The following is a 20480-nucleotide window of genomic DNA, read 5'->3' on the forward strand; positions in this document are numbered from 1 at the left end:
TAATGGGTGACAAGGAAGTAAAAAAAATTCCAAAGAGATAATCCATCTCCTTCAATCCATTCTATCAAAATCAGTGAAAGCAAAACAAAACAACAAACATCCAACAAGACAATGGGAAACAGGACCAAAGGACTGAAGCTCAGGGTTAATTCCTAGTCATATTGGGTTTCAACAGGAGTGGGTTTTTTTTTTTCTTTTTTTCCACTTCTAAATGATGAGCACACAATTACACTTTCAAACAAAGAATTTTCTCAACTACTCTCTATTTTTGAAGTCTCCACAAGCATGAGGAAACACTTAAAAATCATCTCAGCTAATTTTCTATTTACTCAGAACTAGATTCTCTAAACCATATTTAAAACTGTTTAAATTTTGCATTTATGTCATGCCAAACTCTTCTGTGACAGACTAACCAGAGAGTTTAAAACTTGAATAATAGGAACATTTAGAAATAACTAACGATTATGTGCTTCATTCCTCTCAGTGTAGAATATCCATGCAGAATTAATGGCAGGATTTTCAAAAGTAAGTATGAATTCTTTTTTTACCAAATGCAAGCGTTTCTTATCAGTTGAGCTGAAATTTAAGCATAGAGATAGTGGAAAGAATTAAGCCCTTTCATTCTCTGCTGCTAATGATTAATTAGGATATGCACATGTAAAACATTGAATTAATACAGTGATGAAAAGATTCAGTTGTTATTCATTTGTATTTTAAATTTATTGGAGCTTCATCAGTCAGTAATAAACTTAAGCTCCTAGTCCATTATAAATTTGATTTTTTTTTTTAGACTTTGGTATTTATGATTAGACTACAATATAAATGCAAATTAGATATGCAGATAATTTTTCTACTCAATTATCAACCCATAAAAATATATACATATACATAGTATATGTGTGTGTAAAAAGCCTGAATTTGTGAATTAGCAATACAAATATATTCAAGGACTTAAGTAATACATACTTCCTCATGCTCCAGACTCTCACTAGAACAGAGCAAGCATGACTACTGACTTCAAATAAATAGTGACTACTCTTTCTAGTAAGTTTAAAGAGAAATTCATAATTTGTCAAGAAACAATAGCTTCTTTCTGTAGTTTCTTTATTTTCTAGTTTTTGCTCAACCTCCCACTCCCGAGGAATTATTTCTTTTACATTTTGTTCATCTGTGTCTTCAGAAACTAATGATTATTTCATTTCAGGATGGCTTTGAATCATAAAACAGCAAGAAAACACTTGTTCCTTCTCCTCCATTATTTGTGTTTGATATCACCTGCATTTGGTCATATAATTAACACACTGTCCTGAATATGAGGATATGAAATGAGGTCATAGAAAGTCAATTCTTTCAATTGTCTAACTAGATATGAAAAAAAGAATGCTTTTCTGGCCACTCAGTGGTCTCTGTACATCTAGGTACCATGGAACAATTTGGATGACTATCTTGACAAACTCATTTTTCGAGGTAAGACAACTGATCTACTACTAATTATCTTTCTATTGTGTCAGATGAAGTATGTCACAGTGGCAAAGACCATCATCACTGTCATTTAGGTGTGTGTTCTTCTACTGTCTCTTCTAAAAAAAAATCCCAGAAAGAGATTCACATCAGATGAAAAATTTCCATGCAGACCTGTTTCACACACAGCCAGAGCTGGGATGGTGACACACAACTTATAAACATGCTTCATGATTATTATTGCTCTGGCTTTTCTCAGTTGACATTTGAGGAATGTGGGCTTATGGAGATTCTAATTTTGAAAGGATGAGAAAGACATGGAAACCCTATAATTAGTACCCCCTCCTATGTTAAATTCTTTATTATCAAAAGATAAAAGCATATTTGGAATAAGAATATATGCAATTCAGTTCTTAGCTTTTAAAATACATCATGTTTCCATGCAAAGGCCCAAACCAAAAATGTTCAAATGGAGATGCAGTAACACAGTAAGAACGAGAGTTGTGAACAGTTAAACGCTTATGTAAAATTTGATGTTTTACATAACTTTAATGAATTGACAAAGTCTTCTGGGAAACAGCCCCAGATGGCAAACACACGCAAGGGATTTGGTCAAACAACTTTTTGGCAAAGATTGTATGATTTTGTAATTGGGAAGGAACCAATGAAATGAGAGCTGAGTCTGGTTAATATCTGCAGTTATTGGTTAAAGAAGTATATTAGAGCAGGTTTCCCTCCACACATCTCACCTTTCTATCAACCCCACAAGCCTCTGGCACAATGAAGTGGTGACTTCCTCCTCCTCCTCTTTGTCTCCGGCTCTGCTTTTTCCAGGGGTGTGTTTCGTCGAGATGCACGTAAGAATTTTATTTTTTTACTGCTCTACTTTTATCTTAGTTTCCTAGTAATGGAAGCCCTGCCTTTTGAGAGAGTTGAGGTTTCCTTCAGTGCTTATTTCTAGACTTTGATTATTTTTTTCATCTGAGAACCATTGTGTGGTTATATTATTAATACATCTTAGACACCTTAGGTGACTATAATGTGGGATTTTTTTTAAAGTTTTGTTTTACATTTCTTTTAATTTTGAAGACATGCTAGGCTGAGTGACTTAAGCTATACTGAATACAGCTGAGGCTAGAATCTTCACTGTCTTGAAGGCCTGTTTACTCTAAACATGCTATACTAAAACCTAAACGTGTGTGTTGTTAATTTTATGACGGAGCTTCCATTTGTATTTACTTTCATTTCAGATTGTCTTAGTAGATCCTTAGATACATGACAAAAGCATTGACTCAGGTTTGAATGTAAAACTATAAACACTTAGTTTTAAAAGTAATATTCTGGTATGCAAGGTATTGGTGAAATTATTAGGCCACTCCACGTAGTTAAAAGGGAGGTTATTTAGTGCATAACTTACAAATGAAGGGATAGGTAGGTTACAGGGTCTGGGAAGACGTAGCACAGTCTGGCAGTGTTCTCTGAAGAACTCTGCTCGGTCTACCTCTAGAGTCCAGGGTCCAGAACCAAGAGAGCTGGCACATCTGGATCTTGGGTCTTCAGGGTCCTCTCTTGGCCCGCCCTGTAGGCATGACAGTTACCAAAGACTCAATGGGGTTGGAACTTCCAGATCAAAGCTGGAATGGCTACCCACTACAAAAGGGTTAGTTTCTTTAAATGTAGAAGGAAGGAGTCATTGGCAGATTCATTTTATTTTTGTAAGAATCAGAGGCCAGTGTCTTAAAGTAAAGGAATAGCTTAAGTGTGGAAAGAAGTATGAAAAGCAGCATTATAATCAGTTATTGTTGTCAATCTTTAAAAATATGTTTTGTTGGTTTTTGTCTTCCTGTTCCCACAGACAAGAGTGAGATTGCTCATCGGTTTAATGATTTGGAGAACAATATTTCAAAGGCCTGTAATGTTAAAATGTTGAAAGTCAATTTACTGTTTCTGGTAATATCACTTCCATTTGGTAAATTGCCTTTTTCCCACCTTGAGCATGCAAAATCGCTAGGCAGCTCTGTCCAACAGAACTGTCTCTGTTGGAGGAGAAAGTGTGGACCTGTGCCTGAGCAACATGGCAGCCAGAGACACATGGTTATTGGCACTTGAAACATGGCAAGGTACAATGAGGAGTATACATTAACTTTTAGTTTAATATATCTATCCACTTGGGCTAATGGCTGCTTTACTGGAGAATGAGATTCTGGAGCCCACATTAAACTTGTGAAGAATGGAATCTTAGTTTTGCTTCTAGAAAGGTCTATGATATATAGCTCCTTGAGAGGCTAACTTGATAATTCTTCTTTACACAATAAACCCCACGTTATTTTGAGAAGATTATTTTGTCTTTGTAGTACAAGGACTCACACTTGTGAAACAAGTGATCTATAATAAAGTCACATCCCCAACCTCCAAAATGTTTTAATATAGTGAAAATGAGAAGTTTATGTTTAAAAGGTCAATAGTGTCATATACCCTGATTAACAGAGTATATGGATTAGAAGAGAAATAACTCAAAGGACTTTCATAATGTCTAGCCTTGACAATGAAATGTATTTAGAACATAGTTTGCTTGTTTGTCCCATGTTCATAAATCTACTGACACACATATGTGTCTATACTTAAGCATGGTAGGAATCCATGCTCTTTTTGCTTGGAAAGGCACCTCTTCCTGGTTATGTCTCAGAGAACAGCTGACAGGAATAGGCTTTCTAGATAGTTGTAAGAAAGATAGACAAAATATAGATGGTATACACGTACACAATTTGCTGTTTAGGAAAGCCAACTACTTCATAGTAAAGTTTTATTTCTATCTGTATTTAGAGTCCTGGTTACCCTTGCCAGCATCTCCAGAAATGCCCATATGAAGAACATGTGAAATTAGTGAATGAAATAACTGAATTTGCAAAAACATGTGTTGCTGATGAGTCTGCTGCAAACTGTGACAAATCAATTGTAAGTACATCTGATTTTGAGGATCCTTTTGCCTCTTTTATGTAATTCCGAGTGTTTCAAGGGAAAACAACTACTTTCTCTCCACATCTTAAGGCCTAGGAACACTCTGGAAAAGGGACAGAATGATTGTTTAGAGCCAGAGAACAGGATTTTGCTATGAGATTGTCTCCTAGTAATGTCACAAGCTAGACTCAAAAATCCCACCAACATGACTGGCAAATGTGACCTTAACAGTGACAGCACAATAGACGTGCCAGGGTGCATGAAAGACCACAAGGCCTCAATCCTACACAAAGAACTTCAGGCAAACAAGGAATGCCAAGAGCAGAAGAAATTGGCTTCTGCAGGGAAGAGAGAACCAATTGGTTAGTTCCAATACTATGGTCAGCCCTGAAAACATGCGTACAAGTAACATTATACAGAGCAACAGGCTCTATTTAGAAATCTATCTATCTATCTATCTATCTATCTATCTATCTATCTATCTATCTATCTATGTAACATAATTAATGAGAGATGAGGTCATAGATCTGAAAGAGAATAAGGGAGCATATGTGGGCAGGTGTGGAGGAGAAAAGGAAGAAGAAATGAATGTAATTATAAAGTAATTTCAAATAAGAAAAGAAGTGATAAAAATTATTAAATGATCAAAGTTGCAAGTCAGTGGAGACATTCTAGCCATGCTCACAAGTTAAAAATTCTTGGAAGCTACAGATAGCAATTATATATTTTAATGGCAATTTGTTATTTGTACAGTTTTTTTTCCAAGCTCTAAAATCTGATTTCTGTTCACAGAGGCAAATAGGAATAGTATGCTTTTATGTATTGATTATTTTTTTTTTTTGTGGTGAGAGCCCTCTACCCTATCACTGTAGTTGACAAATAACTACAATACCATCAAGCACATCTGTGGAATTTGTCTTGCTATAACTGAGAGGCTATGCCAGAATGATCAGTAACTGAGTTCCTCCTCTCTCTGTCAGCTATCACACTCCTTTTGGATTCTGTGAATTGGACTGTTTTAGGTATCTTATCTGAGTGGAATTACACAGAATGTATCTTTCTATGACTGCTTATTACACTTACCAACATGTCCTCCAGGTTGCCCATGTTGGTGCCAGTTGCAGAATGTTCCTCTTCTAAAGGCTGAGAGTAATCCCTAGTGTATATACACACACTATTACCTCTCCACCCACATTTTCTTTATCCTTTCATCTACTGGTGGCTGTTTAGGTTGTTTTATACATTTTGATTATTACAGGCAATTCTACAGTAGCCTTGGAGGGCTAATGTTTTCTTGACATAATGGTACTATGCTCATCTTCAGAATGCATCAGTTGATTTCTATGCAATTTGGTTACTTGGATAAAATTATAGTATAGTTCTTTATTTTTTTTTTAGGGACATGAATATTTTATACATAGTTAAAAAGTGGGTTTTCAGTCATTTAGAAGAAGTTCTGCTCTTTATGTGTAGGACTTCAAAACCTGAGGCCTGAGCTTCTCTGACTGATTAATTTATAGGCAAAGCCTTTCTTCAAATGTATCTCTAGGCCCTTTCTTTTTGCTTTCTTCTGGAAACCTTTTCCTCTCATTGCAGAGTTAGTGATTCACGCAAAATATTACAGTTCTACCTTGATATTCCTAAAAGTACATGTTAGAAAGTTCATAATTCTGTTTAGATCAGTAAAATTTCCATGTATTTAAATGACTTGTAATAAAAATTAATGAGGAAGGGAAGGATTATTTAACAAATGAAGTCCTTTGGATGGGCGTTGTTTCTAGAATAAAGAGGATATCTGCATTTTAATGCAGTTATTATTTATAGTAGATTGTGTTATTCCTCAGTTTGACAGGAAACCTACCAAAACCTTGGGCTTCTTCAAAAGGAGCAGATCACATGAGAAGTTGTGTGAATACGCTGCTCCTGAGCATGAATTCACAAGCTCCCTCAAGTCCTAGCTTCCACTGATTTTATTTTTTTTATTATAGTGACTTTTCTTCTAGCTTTTAGTGCCAGATAGAAAACATGTAAGGCAACATTCCTTAAGGCCATTAACTATTTGTTTCTCTGTTTCATTCACCAAATACAATATTGTGCACTTGGCTATTATGAAAATTACCCCAAAATAGACCAGCGAGAGGAAAATATCTGGATTTCATATGATTTTCTTTTGCTTCAGAGTTCAAAAAAATTATATCATTAACAAAATTTCATACTTAAATTTATTTAAGTGGTATACAAAAACATAAAATTGTATATATTTCAAGGTGTCATGTGATGTTTCAGTATAGGCACATATCATCTATATACCTACACTCGGGGTACTTACTTTCTTAATCAAGTTTTATCTGCACATTCAGTTTTTTACATTGCTCTTTGGTTATAGAGAAAGTCAGGTACGGGCAGGAATTTGACACCTTCTGTTTCCCACTTAGCAAACTCTTTTTGGAGACAAGCTATGTTCCTTCCAAGTCTTCGTGAAACCTACGGTGAACTGGCTGACTGCTGTACGAAACAAGAACCCGAAAGAAACGAGTGTTTCGTGCAGCACAGGATGACAACCCCAACCTGCCCCCCTTTGTGAGGCCAGAGGCTGAGGCCATGTGCACCTCCTTTCAGGAAAACGCTGCCTCATTTATGGGACAGTAAGTAAACAGATATCTATGTTTTAAATTAAAAACTGAGCAATAGCTCTGCCAGGAACACTTACACTAGTAGTCATCAAAACCCCAAATATCCAACTTCAAGACTGGGAAGGTTTTACCTTGAAGTGATTTTTAAAAATATAATATTTGATAGCATAAAAGTATGCACAATGATAATACAACAAAACAAGGATATTTTTGATCCTGAAAACAGATATATGCCCGTGGGAAAAATCTGAGATTGAGAAGTTGTAAAGTATTCTGAAGTGGTGTGTGTGTGTGTGTGTGTGTGTGTGTGTGTTGTGTGTATGTGTGTGTGTGTGTGTGTGTGTGTGTGTGTGTGTGTGTGTGTAGTGTTCATGTTCTGGATCAATTTCATTTTAGTCAGCAATGTTACATCACCCAAATTTAATTACTGACTGAAAATATACACATGTGAATATTTGCACACATACACAAATTTAATCTGCCTTCTCTCACTTGAGAACAACAGAGACAGACCATCACTCATGGCCACAATGAGTAAACTTGGTCAATTACAAATCTTTGGTTTGGGTTGAGTGATCATTTCTGTAGTGTTATGTGCTGTGGGAAATGATTGCCTGCTTTCTTCTTTTTCCATAACTCAGCTATTTGTACGAAGTTGGCAGAAGACATCCTTACTTCTATGGCCCAGAGCTCCTTTACTATGCTGAGAAGTACAATGCCATCATGACTGAGTGCTGTGCAGAAGCTGACAAAGCTGCCTGCTTGACACCAAAGGTGACCCTTGGGGAGATGGGGACAGAACTGCTCTGTATACCAAACCCAGAGATTTGACCGTCTTACGGTTGACTTAGAAATCTGAATCTCTGAATGAGACTTCTCTATGTCATTAGAAAACCTTCTTCCCTCTTACGTTACCAATGGCTTTTAGTCCTAATACCTTTCTTCCTTCTGAGATTTAGCAGTGATGGTCTAGAGAGGGAATTCTTGGATGCGTGTTTACTTGTCTTCCCACTCTTTTATGGTGGTGACTTCTGGAGTGTAATAGCGTTTGTCACACTGACAGCAAGGGCTAGTTCTTTTTTTTTTTTTCCTTTTTATTTTTTAGTCCTTCCTTGAGGCATTTTAATGGAGATAAAATTCAAAGCAGTGCTTTTTACTGAGGATAGATGTTGGAGTCCATTCCTTTCTTCATCAATATTTATTATGTGAATCATTTGTTTTTTTTAGGTACTTACTCATTTTATGAAAGGTGATGAAATAGGGACTTAGATGAATTAGTCACACAATTAAAAAGTCACTACAGGTATATATATATATATATATATATATATATATATATATATATATTCCCTGGGTACATATCAGGACCTTGCCCCTGGAAATATCTCTATACTGCTTTTAAGTATCTAGAATCCTCCACTATGACCAGACTGATTTTTGTTCCCTTAGGTATCAAAATAATCATATGTCAAAAGGAGTACTTGTGAATTCAGGTGTAAATTATTTTTTAAATTTTTTATTTGGATGGAAGTGCAACTCAGTAGCAGAGCCCTTGCCTAACACACACAAGGTCCTGATTTCAACTCCCCACCCAAACAAGTTATTTTGACATAGCATGTCTGAAGTTTTGAAGGTGTGTTGTGTGTGTGTGCGCGCGTGCAAGTGTGTTTGTGTGTGTAGAAATTGCCTTTTCCAAATTTTTTCAACTGGATTTCTTTTTGTAGCTTGATGCTCTGAAGGAGAAAGCGTTGTCTTCATCTGTCCAGCAGAGACTTAAGTGCTCCAGTATTCAGAAATATGGAGAGCGAGCTTTCAAAGCATGGTACATGTTTTTTATATCACAGTTCACATCTTGATAATGATAAATGTCCAATTTACAAGATTGTGCATTTATAACATACTTCACAAAAGGTTGATAGAGGTGAAATCAGAATAACCATAATAATTTGACAATTTTGTCTCAGTGTTTTTGTTTTAAATTGTCAAAGAACTTAGAAGGCTTGTTTTTTGTCTAACAGAAGACAGGTATTTAAATCCCATTTGTTTATCAAGACTAGGAATCTCATTTTAAAAGATTAAAAACATACAGTCGCAGTCAATGTAATTAATTTACTTAATTTATTTCCCTCAATCAGAAATTGACTGTTTAATGTCTGCATAATAGAATTCAGCCATTAACCAAGTTGGAGTTATTACTTTGACTTTTCTTACAACTCCAATTCTGTCCCTAATCTCATGTGTTTGCTCCACCCTCTCTTGCTTTTATGTTATGTAGCTGAGTCTGGGAGCATCCTTTAATATATAAGTCAAGAAAAATGTGCCTGCCCCTTTAGCACCTCTCCTGTTTGTCAATAATGAATCAACCCAACAGGAGAGAAAATGGAGATGACAGACACTGTGCATGTTCTCTAGAGACTGTCAGCAGGAATTGTCCTCACTAAGTTGTTCCTGCTATCCAAATTCTTAAAGCCAATCAGATCAATACATATAGCAACTCCAACATGAAACAACACACTGTTACATGGGCTATGGTTGGTTCTTGCAAATAAGTTTCTTTATCAGAGCTATAGAATTGAAAATTATTTTTGAAATAACGAATATCTTGGCTTTTTACATCTTGCCATAGAGCTTAGAGGCTGTCTGCTGGAACAGTTTCTTGGCAGAAGGATCCATGATAAAAACTCTCTAATTCTCTAGAAGTTCGAGAATTTTTTCCCTCCACAGACATTTAGAATTCAGAAAGGTATGTCTTAATTAAGACAAAAGATGATGAATCTTCATTTCCAGATAAGAAAACACTGTCATGTCATTATGTAATTTAACTTCATGGATCTTTTAATTTAGTGTGTTGTAACACTTTAAAATCTAAAGCCTACTTGTGGTCACATTGCTAAGATGTGACCAACCCAGAGACAGAAGCCAGGTGAGGACTCAAAACTTGATGCCCCTCAGACAGCCACCCCTTTTAGGAATTCCTCTTTGATTTTAATTTTATGAGGCATTAGCTTCCCACACACCACCACATTCTTTCAGTAGATAATTCTGCCAAAGGAAATGTAACTATTAACTATTGTGTCAGAACTAGCATTGCAAGAAAGAGTGAATTTTTATAATTTTCTTCATTTCAGTTTTGAATTTCCTTGTTATAAATGGTATCTTTTCACTGCTTACAAACACAACATGATAATAATTCTTTGATGGGGAAATTTTCTTTTTAGGGCAGTTGCTCGTATGAGCCAGAAATTCCCCAACGCTGACTTCACAGAAATTAGCAAATTGGCAACAGACCTTACCAAAATCACCCAGGAGTGCTGCCATGGCGACCTGCTTGAATGCGCAGACGACAGGGTAAAGAGTTGTTGCATGCTCACAGTCACTGAGTGGATGTGTTTGCCTGCATCGGTGAACACTGATGGTGGTTGACATGGTCTCTGGGCTCTCCTTTATTCCACCAAGTTTCCTTGTTTTGTGGCACTTTCCAGTAACAAACAAACAAACAAACAAAAAAACAGAACAAAACAGAACAGTTTTCTGAATTGTTACATGACCCAAAACTCCTCTGTTCAGCCACATTCTGAGGAGGCTTAAAGGGAAAGAGAACAGTTACAAATGTAGATTTCTAAGATGTTTTGGGAGAGAAGCAGGGCTGGAGACCCCACAGATTGGAGAGGCTTTTAAAGAATGACGCCCTAATACCTTCCATAGTCTTTCCCCTAATTAACTGTGTGTGAAGTACATAAATATTTGCTGTGACCTCACTTTCTCCAAAGTTGTACTATTATCTCTTTCATTTCCCCCTTAAAAAGATTAAAAATATAACCAAATCTTCTTCTGCTATGATAACCCTGGAAAACTTAAGATTGATATGTTATGTATGTAAGCAGGGCCCGTAATCCTGCTCATTACTCATTATTTAATTATGCCTCATATTTTAACAAGTTATTTAGTTTTAAAATATGTACCTTGATTTTGGGAGAATACTTGGAAAAATAGCACTAAATTTTGTGGAAAAAACAACCTGAAGTCTCTCAGTCATAGAAACATAAAGTTAATAAACCATCAAAGCTAATCAATTTAAATAAATAAATAAACAACTTGTTCCTGAACAGTCTCTCTTGAATCTTTGAGTCACAGCATCTTGAGTCTGCAGGCTCTGAAGCACTGTGTGGGTGGGAATGTGTTGCAGAAGCCACTTTGGTTGTGTATGGTCTAGAGCAGGATGAATATGATTTACCCAGGTAACAAAGGTGTACAGAAAAAATGTAGCAAAGATAACTTCTCTAAACATTTATTTTTCTTTCTCACAGGCTGAGCTTGCCAAGTACATGTGTGAAAACCAAGCATCTATCTCTAGCAAACTGCAGGCTTGCTGTGACAAACCAGTGTTGCAGAAATCCCACTGCCTTGCTGAGGTGGAGAATGATGACATGCCTACTGATCTGCCTTCATTGGCTGCTGATTTTGTTGAGGATAGCGAAGTGTGCAAGAACTATGCTGAGGCCAAAGACATCTTCCTGGGCAAGTGAGTATTTGCCTTTCCTTTCATAGATTTTGTTTTGTTTTTGAGACAGGGTCTCACTGTGCTTGTAGCTCTGACTCTCCTGGAACTCACTATGTAGACCAGGCTAGACTCCCAAGTGATGGGATTAAAAGCATGTGCCAAGATGCCCAGGTCCTTTCATAGTTTTGGCAGAGTTGAATAAATTAGGAAGCTACATCAAGCTTTCTTTGGAGTTACCATGACTTCTGTGGCTCCCAGGAAATTTGTTCACCCTTGTCATTCTCAGCCTTTAAAATTTACCTGAAAAGTATGTTAAGTAATTTAAAATATTGTTATGAAATCATCCATGCATTTAGCATAAACTCAATGCTCCTTACTTCACAGGGATATTTCTGGAAGTCTTTAGAAATATTCCATGAGTATATAAATTGTATTTATCACTTAATAATTCTTATAAGCATATTTCTTATCTAATGCATTTGAACATATTATGTATTATTTACTATCTCCTTACCTGTCCACCTATATCTATCTATCTGTGTAATTACAGGAAGGATATCTATCATCTATCTATCTATCTATCTATCTATCTATCTATCTATCTATCTATCATCTATCTAAACTAGTGTCATATGGATATTTATGTATATAAAACACAAACATATACATATAAACATCAATATGATACTAGCTATTTAATATTTGTTTGAAAAGACCAGAATGTCTCAGTGTAGCGAGACAGGATACAATTAATAACAAATGACTTATGTTTCCAGTAACTGCTAGAATTAATTATATAATTTTATTATTAGATTATGATTGTACCCTATGCACTAGATAGTACTTAATAAAAGATTTTACTTAAATGTAGAAGAAAAAGGAACTTTCAGCATTGTCTCTATTTACCCATTTGCTGACGTACTTTGTAGACATAATTCAAAACAAACTAGATATACAGTAAAAATAACTATGAATCAAGCATTTAATATGCATCAGTCTCTGTGTGCTTTGACAGAGTGTGCCATGTATTTATCCCAACCTACCTTGTATGAGAGATGCTATCCTTCTTTCCCTTCTATATGGAGGAGGTTAATGCACTGATAGTGTTAATAAGTTGCCCCTGCAGAACAGTAAAATACATTGTGGTGGGAAAGCTGAACCTGGGAAGAGTTATATCTGGTCCCAAGTTCTTGCTGCTCAGTGTCCTGCATTGGAACTCATTCCATTGCAGGACACCTGGAATGTGAATCACTATTGAGATTACTTGTGTGAGTCTATTATTTGCTCATCTATTTAACTCTCTATGTTCATCTTCATTAGGTTTTTGAATGAATATTCAAGGCAGCACCCTGACTACTCTGTTGCCTTGTTGCTGAGAATCGCTAAGAAATATGAAGCCACACTGGAAAAGTGCTGTGCTGAAGCTGATCCTGCTGCATGCTACGGCAAAGTGGTAGGTTTCCATAGGCCAAGAGCACAGCAGCTCCTGGCAGCACTTCCTGTAAGGAGAAAGGAAGTGATGGACTAATGAGAATTGACATATGGGTCAATTCAGATATTCTCTTGAAATGTAGGCAAGCCTGAGCTCTTAAAGTTATTAATCATTATAGGATAAACACCGATAAAATATAAGGAAACCCTGAATACTCACTCTAGAAAGGGAAGATTTGAAGAAAGGAAGGAATCTTTACTTGCACAAAATCATTATCATAGTTTTTCCCTTTTTATACTCTTGAGAATAATACAGAGTTAATTCAAATGCCAACTAAAATACATATTTAACTTAGATTTAAAGACAGTTAACCGATTCTCCAAATTGTCAACTATTAGCAATAATATTTTATGAGAAGTTAGGCTTGCAAGTTTCTTGTGGAGGATATAAGTGTTTCTGTCAACACACACTGGTTTCTGACTTATTTGGGGCCAGAAGAGAATAATATTTTACAAAGAAGCTGCTGAATTCCAGGCATCCCTCTGTGACTGAGTCTGGAAGAGACTTTCTCATCTCAGAGACCTCAAGATCCAATTAGAGAAATTGCCTGAAAATGATGGCCCTGTCCTTTGAAGGTCTGCTGTTCACTAGTGTGATTTTAATTTCACCCACTTAGTTGGTAACAGAACTAGTTAAGTATATGTAACGCCCCTGTAGAGGGGATCCGTCTGAAGCTTAGACATTGGAAGAAATGTTGAACAAGAAAACAAGTCAGGTGACCTGGTTCAAACATAGCCATTCAATTCCAGAGCCTGAAGATTCTTATTGACTTGCACCAAGTAACCTTGCAAATAAAAAGAACAATTTAAATGTAATATGACAGACACGACAGGGAAGATCTCCTGAAGTGTCTTTGGACAGAAGTAAAGGAGAAATGCAAGTAACCTTCTTTGGGCTCTCAGGAAGGATGCTATAAACACATCTCGTTATGTTGCAGCTTGATGAATTTAAGCCTCTTGTAGAAGAGCCTAAGAACTTAGTCAAAGCTAACTGTGAACTTTTTGAGAAAGTTGGCGAGTACGGATTCCAAAATGCGTGAGTAGTTTTTCAGCTATTTTTTTCCTTGGTCAATTTGTAATTATTTAAAACAATGTTTAGGCCACCCAGTATATGGTGTTAGTAATAAAAACATATTATTGATAATCCTTATGTATCAAAAATTCTGAAGAGTAGATAACTTCCTTTATAGGAGAGGACTATATCTCTGTATAATATAAAACACTGGTCTCTTGGGAGTATACAGTTTTGAGGGCTCATAGGAAATCTTGATACCTTGTAACTGGGAGTATCCTTCGAAGGGTAGGTAGAGTTTATGAGCAAACTGTAGAATGATATTTGGTAGAACAAGAAGTAGAATGTTTTGGACAGCAGAAGCTCAAGAATTGATAGAAATGCTGAACACAAAAATATAACAAAAGATTCAGATAACATTCAAATGATACATGAATAAGGGCTCCCAATTTTGATAGTCATGTGTGACATTGTATTCCTATGGAATTTCATTCCTAGAAGAGATAGAGACTGAATGCCCTGCTGGAGTAATGTCCCAGTTCCATAGAACCTTATCTATGGAGGTAAAGTGAAGACACATTATTCCTTATTCAGGTCATTTACATTTTTAGCATTCTTCTAATTCTAGCCTTTGGAGTTGACATGATTTCTTCACTTGAGTAGATTACAGTCATACACTGACTTTTATTATTATGGTGCATTGTTAAATACTAGATGTTATTAGATGCTAGATAATGTGTGAGGCAGTCACATTAGTTCCTTTGGTTTAATACTTGTGCTGTCTTTATTAAACCAGCCATCTTTTAAAGTTTATCATAGTGTTGATATGTGTAAGTTTGTGATAGAATTTATTTCAAGCAGCACCATGTACATTAATACTGTTAGACTAGAGAAATGTAACTCACTTCCTTATGACTATAGTACAGATCTAAGACTAAGATTATATGCTCCAGCGAATTTTCATGGCCACTTAGCTAATTCCTCAGGACAATATCTTCCTCTAATACTATGCTATCATCCTGGAAGTGAAGAACTTTGGTTCATGTGTAAAAACTATCTCAGTTGACTTGGGGTAAATTTTCTCTTGTTGAAATATTTTACACCAGACCAGTTTCCTGCCTGGATGGAACCATATAAGTTATTTTTTTTTTATAACAGGCTCCTAGTTCGTTACACCCAGAAAGCACCTCAGGTGTCAACTCCAACTCTTGTGGAAGCTGCAAGAAGCCTAGGAAAAGTGGGCAGCAAGTGCTGTGTGCTTCCTCAAGAAAAGAGACTGCCCTGCGTGGAGGACTATGTGAGTCTTTTAAACTATGATAAAGTTAGCAGTGCTGGGTTTTTGTCTTCAGACTTTGACAAATCTAACTTTTAGGAGCAAGGGTGTGCTAATATGTTCATGTGTATATGGTAGCTGGGACATGGGCACCTATATTTAACTGAAAGATAATTTTTGTAAGTCATATGTTTGGTTTCAAAGATAAATAAATCACTATGGCAATCAAGGCTGAATTCACAGCTATTAATTCAATATGGCAATTCTTTTAGTGCATCAGAAAGTAAGTGTCTGTGATCTAGTGACTGTTCTGCTCTTCTGCCTGCCTGTTCCTTAGCTGTCTGCAATCCTGAACCGTGTATGTGTGCTGCATGAGAAGACCCCAGTGAGTGAGCAGGTCACCAAGTGCTGTACTGGATCTGTGGTGGAAAGGCGGCCATGCTTCTCTGCTCTGCCTGTTGATGAAACATATGTCCCCAAGGAATTTAAAGCTGAGACCTTCACCTTCCATGCTGATATATGCACACTTCCAGAGAAGGAGAAGCAGATGAAGAAACAAACGTGAGCCATATTTTCTTATTGCAGAGGTCTACATGTAGTGTAGACAGTGAGAACCATCAATTGGATAATTTTTTTTGATGCAGTGATTATATACCTTAGAGAGAATTGTTTAGATGTTGGCATTATTGAGTTGAAAGAGTGTCAACTTTTTCCTATGTGAAAAAAACATATTAAAATCTTTCATATGCATTATATTTAATACTGTGCATAAAAACCACAGAAAATGTAATTCCAGTCGAGGCACAGTAGAAAATGCTAAAACAGCTAATTGGTGAATTTTTATAGATATAAAATTGGACATAGATATAATAGGAGAATTTTTTCAAAGTATGAATAATTATCTGTAATTGTTCCATGATGAATCCAAGACAAGAAAAGGCCAGAAGTTGATTTCTGAGAATAGGAAAAGAAACAGCTGGAAATATACATAGGAGGGTGGACTCCTCTGTGATCTCGGAGAGGTTCTAACATCATGAAATGTAGCAAGAGATTGTCATCATCTTTGGGGACCTGTGATGGTGGTCCAGACCGTGTTACAAAACTCATCCCCCACACAACTGTTTTACTTCGGTACTGTTTGCTCTACAAATATCAACGACAGAGACCCAGCAGGCTCTTCTTGCCTGGCTTGTTTAAATTCTTATCCCCATTATTACCTTCAAATGGGGCAGATGTTAGAGAGTCATAGTCTGTATATTAAGTGCAATGAGAGAAGTTTTTCAGGAAATTTCAGGAAACTACATAAAACCCAGAGTGACTTGCACTGATTATCCATCTGATCCAGTCCTTATTTTTAATACATAACTGTGGTAATAGTACACTTATTACCCTCATACACAGTCAAGAATATTAAGGTTGGCAATGGCATGCTTGGTCCTGGAAGCCAAAGTCACTTGGCTCTAAGATATGTCATCTTGAACTGGGGCCTCACATCTTGCTGTCTTGGTTTTCTGCATGGGAGTCAACATTTCCTTGCTCTTCCTGCCTTCTGTCCTAACGCAGGGCACTTGCTGAGCTGGTGAAGCACAAACCCAAGGCTACAGATGAGCAGTTGAAGACCGTGATGGGCGATTTTGCAGCTTTCTTGGATAAGTGCTGCAAGGCTGACGACAAGGAGGCCTGCTTCTCTGAAGAGGTAACAGAGCTTTTTACACTGTGATATGTTCAGTTTCTGTTTGTGTGCATTTGGTCAGGTTGAGGCTGAGACACTCATATGCTGAATAATGTGATCAATCTAGATCGTGTTCACTACAGAACTGTAATACAACCTGACTTACATAGTTCTTAATTTTTATGTCCTACCACACTGTAGCATATAAAATGTTTATAAAGGCCATTCAGTTCCAAATTTATGACACTTAAGAACATAGAAATATTTGTAAAGCCCAGGATCATTAACTCATTTAAACCTTGTCTTGAAATGTTACGTTTTGAATTGACTAATTTCACATGAGAGGAGAACATTTACAGTTACATGTCTGAATCATTTCACATTTCCCCCAAGCCCTAACAAGAGTTTACTTTAGTCCTTTGGATACAACAGATATTGGCGAGCTTTGTTTTAAGAGTTCTAGGACAACTGTAGTTAAGTGATACAAGACATGTGAATTTACTTTGTTAACACTGATAACTGTGGAGGTGCAAATTCTAATAGTCTTTCTAATATTTTTCTAATGTCTATCATTTTTTTGTGTGTGTTCAGGGCCCAAAACTTGTTGCTGCAAGCCAAGCTGCCTTAGCCTAAACACATCACAACCACAAGCATCTCGGGTAAGTGTATTTGGGATTTTTTTTTAAAAGTAATCATACTCATTTTTCCTAAAATGGCTAAGATTTGCTGACCATTGGGCAAGAGTCATGTAGACTAGCACCTGCCACCACTCTTAGGTCCTCACGTTTGTTCACTGATTTGGGTTCCATATGCAGATAAGAAAATGAATACATAAAGATCTAGATCAATGCAATTTACCCAAGGGGCAGCCAAACTAGGGAGAGAAGGAGCCAAACTTCAGAATTCACTCCAGAGCTGAGGACTTAATCATGACTCTGTTATGACTTACATGATGCACTACATGGAGTCACACATGTTAGTCCAGTCAAGGGTAGTCTAAGAATAAAAGTGAAGCTATATGAAAGAACATTTTTTTTTAAAAGTCAAAACAGTTGTGTATTGTTGATTCTACAGAGTTTGGGCCAATACTTCTGTAAATTCATTTCACTGGAAGATTCGATGGGGCTGTCTTATGGGAGTTCCTGTTTCATAATAAATGATCTCCTTCCGAATATCTGATGTGTCACACGCCAAGCTTTGACAGAATTTATATTCCTATTTCAAAACAGCTTCCTTTGAAAATGTAGATAATTAAACATAGCTATGTTGATCAATTTTGTTTGAAATATTTTGGAAGGGAATTTAAAAAACAGACCAACAATGGAATAAGATAACAAACGAAAATTGTTTCTCCATATGAAAACACATACTTATTGTGTATTCAAGCAAAGAACCTACAGATACAGGGTTATTTCAAAATTATTTCCATTTTAGAAGGAAAAGGAAATTTTGTTGCATTCTGAGAAGACAGCTTTCATTTTTAATAAATTAGGGAATAAGTAGGTTTTGAGAAATGGTGAGACTTCTGACCTGACACTTGAGGGCCCTGATGGGACCAGTGAGGAAGAGCAGGTGTCAGAACAGGCAACAGTGTATCATCTGTCCCTGAGTGAGGGAGTTAAGTCTAGGTCATGCTTTGGCTGTCTACACTGGTGAAAATTGCAACAAAAATATAAGAGATTCAATATTTCTAAAAATAGACTTGGAAAACATATTCCATTTTGAAAAGAGCACTTACATTTCCCTTTCTGTTTTTCAGTCTACCCTGAGAAAAAAGAGAGACATGAAGACTCAAGCCTTATTCATCTTTTCTGTTGGTGTGAAATCAACATCCTAAGGAACAGAAATTTCTTTAAACATTTGACTTCTTTTCTCTGTACTGCAATTAATAAAAAATGAAAAGAATCTACTCTGTTGTTCACGACTGTATTTTCCAAAGGCATGCTCCCTCTGACAGGCTCTGGGAAGCACTCAGGTGCTCTTCATCTCCACAGCCTTGTAGGCTTCGGGAAGCACTCAGTTTTCTCTCTTCTTTTCTTCAGCAGAGAATATAGCTCCTTATGGGAAACCTGATGAAAATAAGTATCAATATTCTCCTGAGTTGTGGGCAGTGAACATATAAACTAATTTCAACATTATGAGAGTTCTGAATGAGAGTAAAAGCTTATGAACCATGGCTTTCCTTTGTCAGTGGGACTTTAAGAATGAGTTGGGGACAAAGGGGACGGGAATGGCTTTAAGAGTGGCTTGTTGAACTGATAAAGTAAGTGATCAAAAAATTTACTGCAGTTGAGATGATAGCATAAAGTCTCAAGAAGCAATGTTGGAAGAGGGGACTGGGTGATCTGGAGGGATGCTGACGGACATTGGATTGAGGAAGAGGTGACTGGGTGACTGGAGGGGTGCTGAAGGACACTGGATTGATGAAGAGAGGACTGGGTGATTGGAGGGATGCTGAAGGACACTGGATTGAGGAAGAGGGGACTGGGTGATTGGAGGGATGCTGAAGGACATTGGATTGAGGAAGGGACTGGGTGATTGGAGGGTGCTGAACACTGGATTGATGAAGCAAAAGAGTTGGGTGGTGAAAGAGTTGTATAAAAATTTAGAAGTTACTTTCGATGCTAGATTCTTTTCTCTGTTCTAGGGGGCGATTGTTCATATATACTCTGGTCTATGAATTTTGTAGACTTAACCCAAGCATTGTCTATGAATTTACAAACATAGTCATTTACAGCCATATGAAATTTTTATTTTATATCCTTGGTTTCAAATTGTGCCTATTATTCTACAACTGGCTCTTAGTGATCCTTTATAGTTTCATTTAAAGCATGATACTTGAAAAGATGAGGAGACCCCATGTAAAGAAAGGTCCTTTTCAATCCTCTTATACGCCACACTCCCCTCTCTCTCAACCTGTGCTTTGGCTTCCTGATGAAAGTATCCAAGACAGGAGAAAGACTGGAAGGATAGAGTGAAGATTGGGACCTGGTGTGGTGGAAACCAGGAAGTATAGTAGACTATTTTGAGTAAGAAGTTGCTATTCAACTGGACCAATAGGGGCCAGGTCTAGATGCACTGTCTGGAAGACACTGCCTCAGTAATCACTCCTAGATACCAAAGGGGAACTTCACACTTAGAGAGACTTGTGCTCCACAGTGCACTCTTCCCTGAGCCTCCACTTCTCCTGCTTCCCATAGAGTCAACATCTGAAACTAACGAGCTCAGGTCAGCTCTGGTTTTGCAAGGTCAGCCTTTGGGGGATAATTCCCATCTGTCTATCATCTAGCTGTTTGTCTCTGTATTTTGCTTCATGATTCAGAAGGCTGGGCTACCAGAATATTGCAGGCCCACTGGTGTGTGTGTGTGTGTGTGTGTGTGTGTGTGTGTGTGTGTGTGTGTGTGTGTGTCCCCATGTGTGTTTGTATATGTGCATGTATATGTAAAGTTGATCTCATAACACACTGGAGACATGATAT

At 36.9% G+C, this 20480-nt stretch overlaps 1 protein-coding gene across 1 annotated transcript; it reads left to right on the top strand.

Moving 5' to 3' along the window:
- Positions 1–2241: 2241 nt before the first annotated feature.
- On the top strand, positions 2242–18910 carry Alb (albumin). Its single transcript, XM_037209143.1, is given in 19 exon segments — positions 2242–2249; positions 2251–2318; positions 3317–3346; positions 3349–3373; positions 4287–4416; positions 6855–6879; positions 6882–6968; positions 6971–7064; positions 7694–7826; positions 8777–8874; positions 10271–10400; positions 11360–11574; positions 12874–13006; positions 13983–14080; positions 15215–15353; positions 15667–15890; positions 16893–17025; positions 17593–17660; positions 18761–18910. Coding segments are annotated over 18 exon segments (1812 nt in total). The 3' UTR covers positions 17635–17660; positions 18761–18910.
- Positions 18911–20480: the final 1570 nt, after the last annotated feature.

This window comes from Peromyscus leucopus, chromosome 10, assembly GCF_004664715.2.
Source record: "Peromyscus leucopus breed LL Stock chromosome 10, UCI_PerLeu_2.1, whole genome shotgun sequence".
Lineage (NCBI taxonomy): Eukaryota > Metazoa > Chordata > Mammalia > Rodentia > Cricetidae > Peromyscus > Peromyscus leucopus.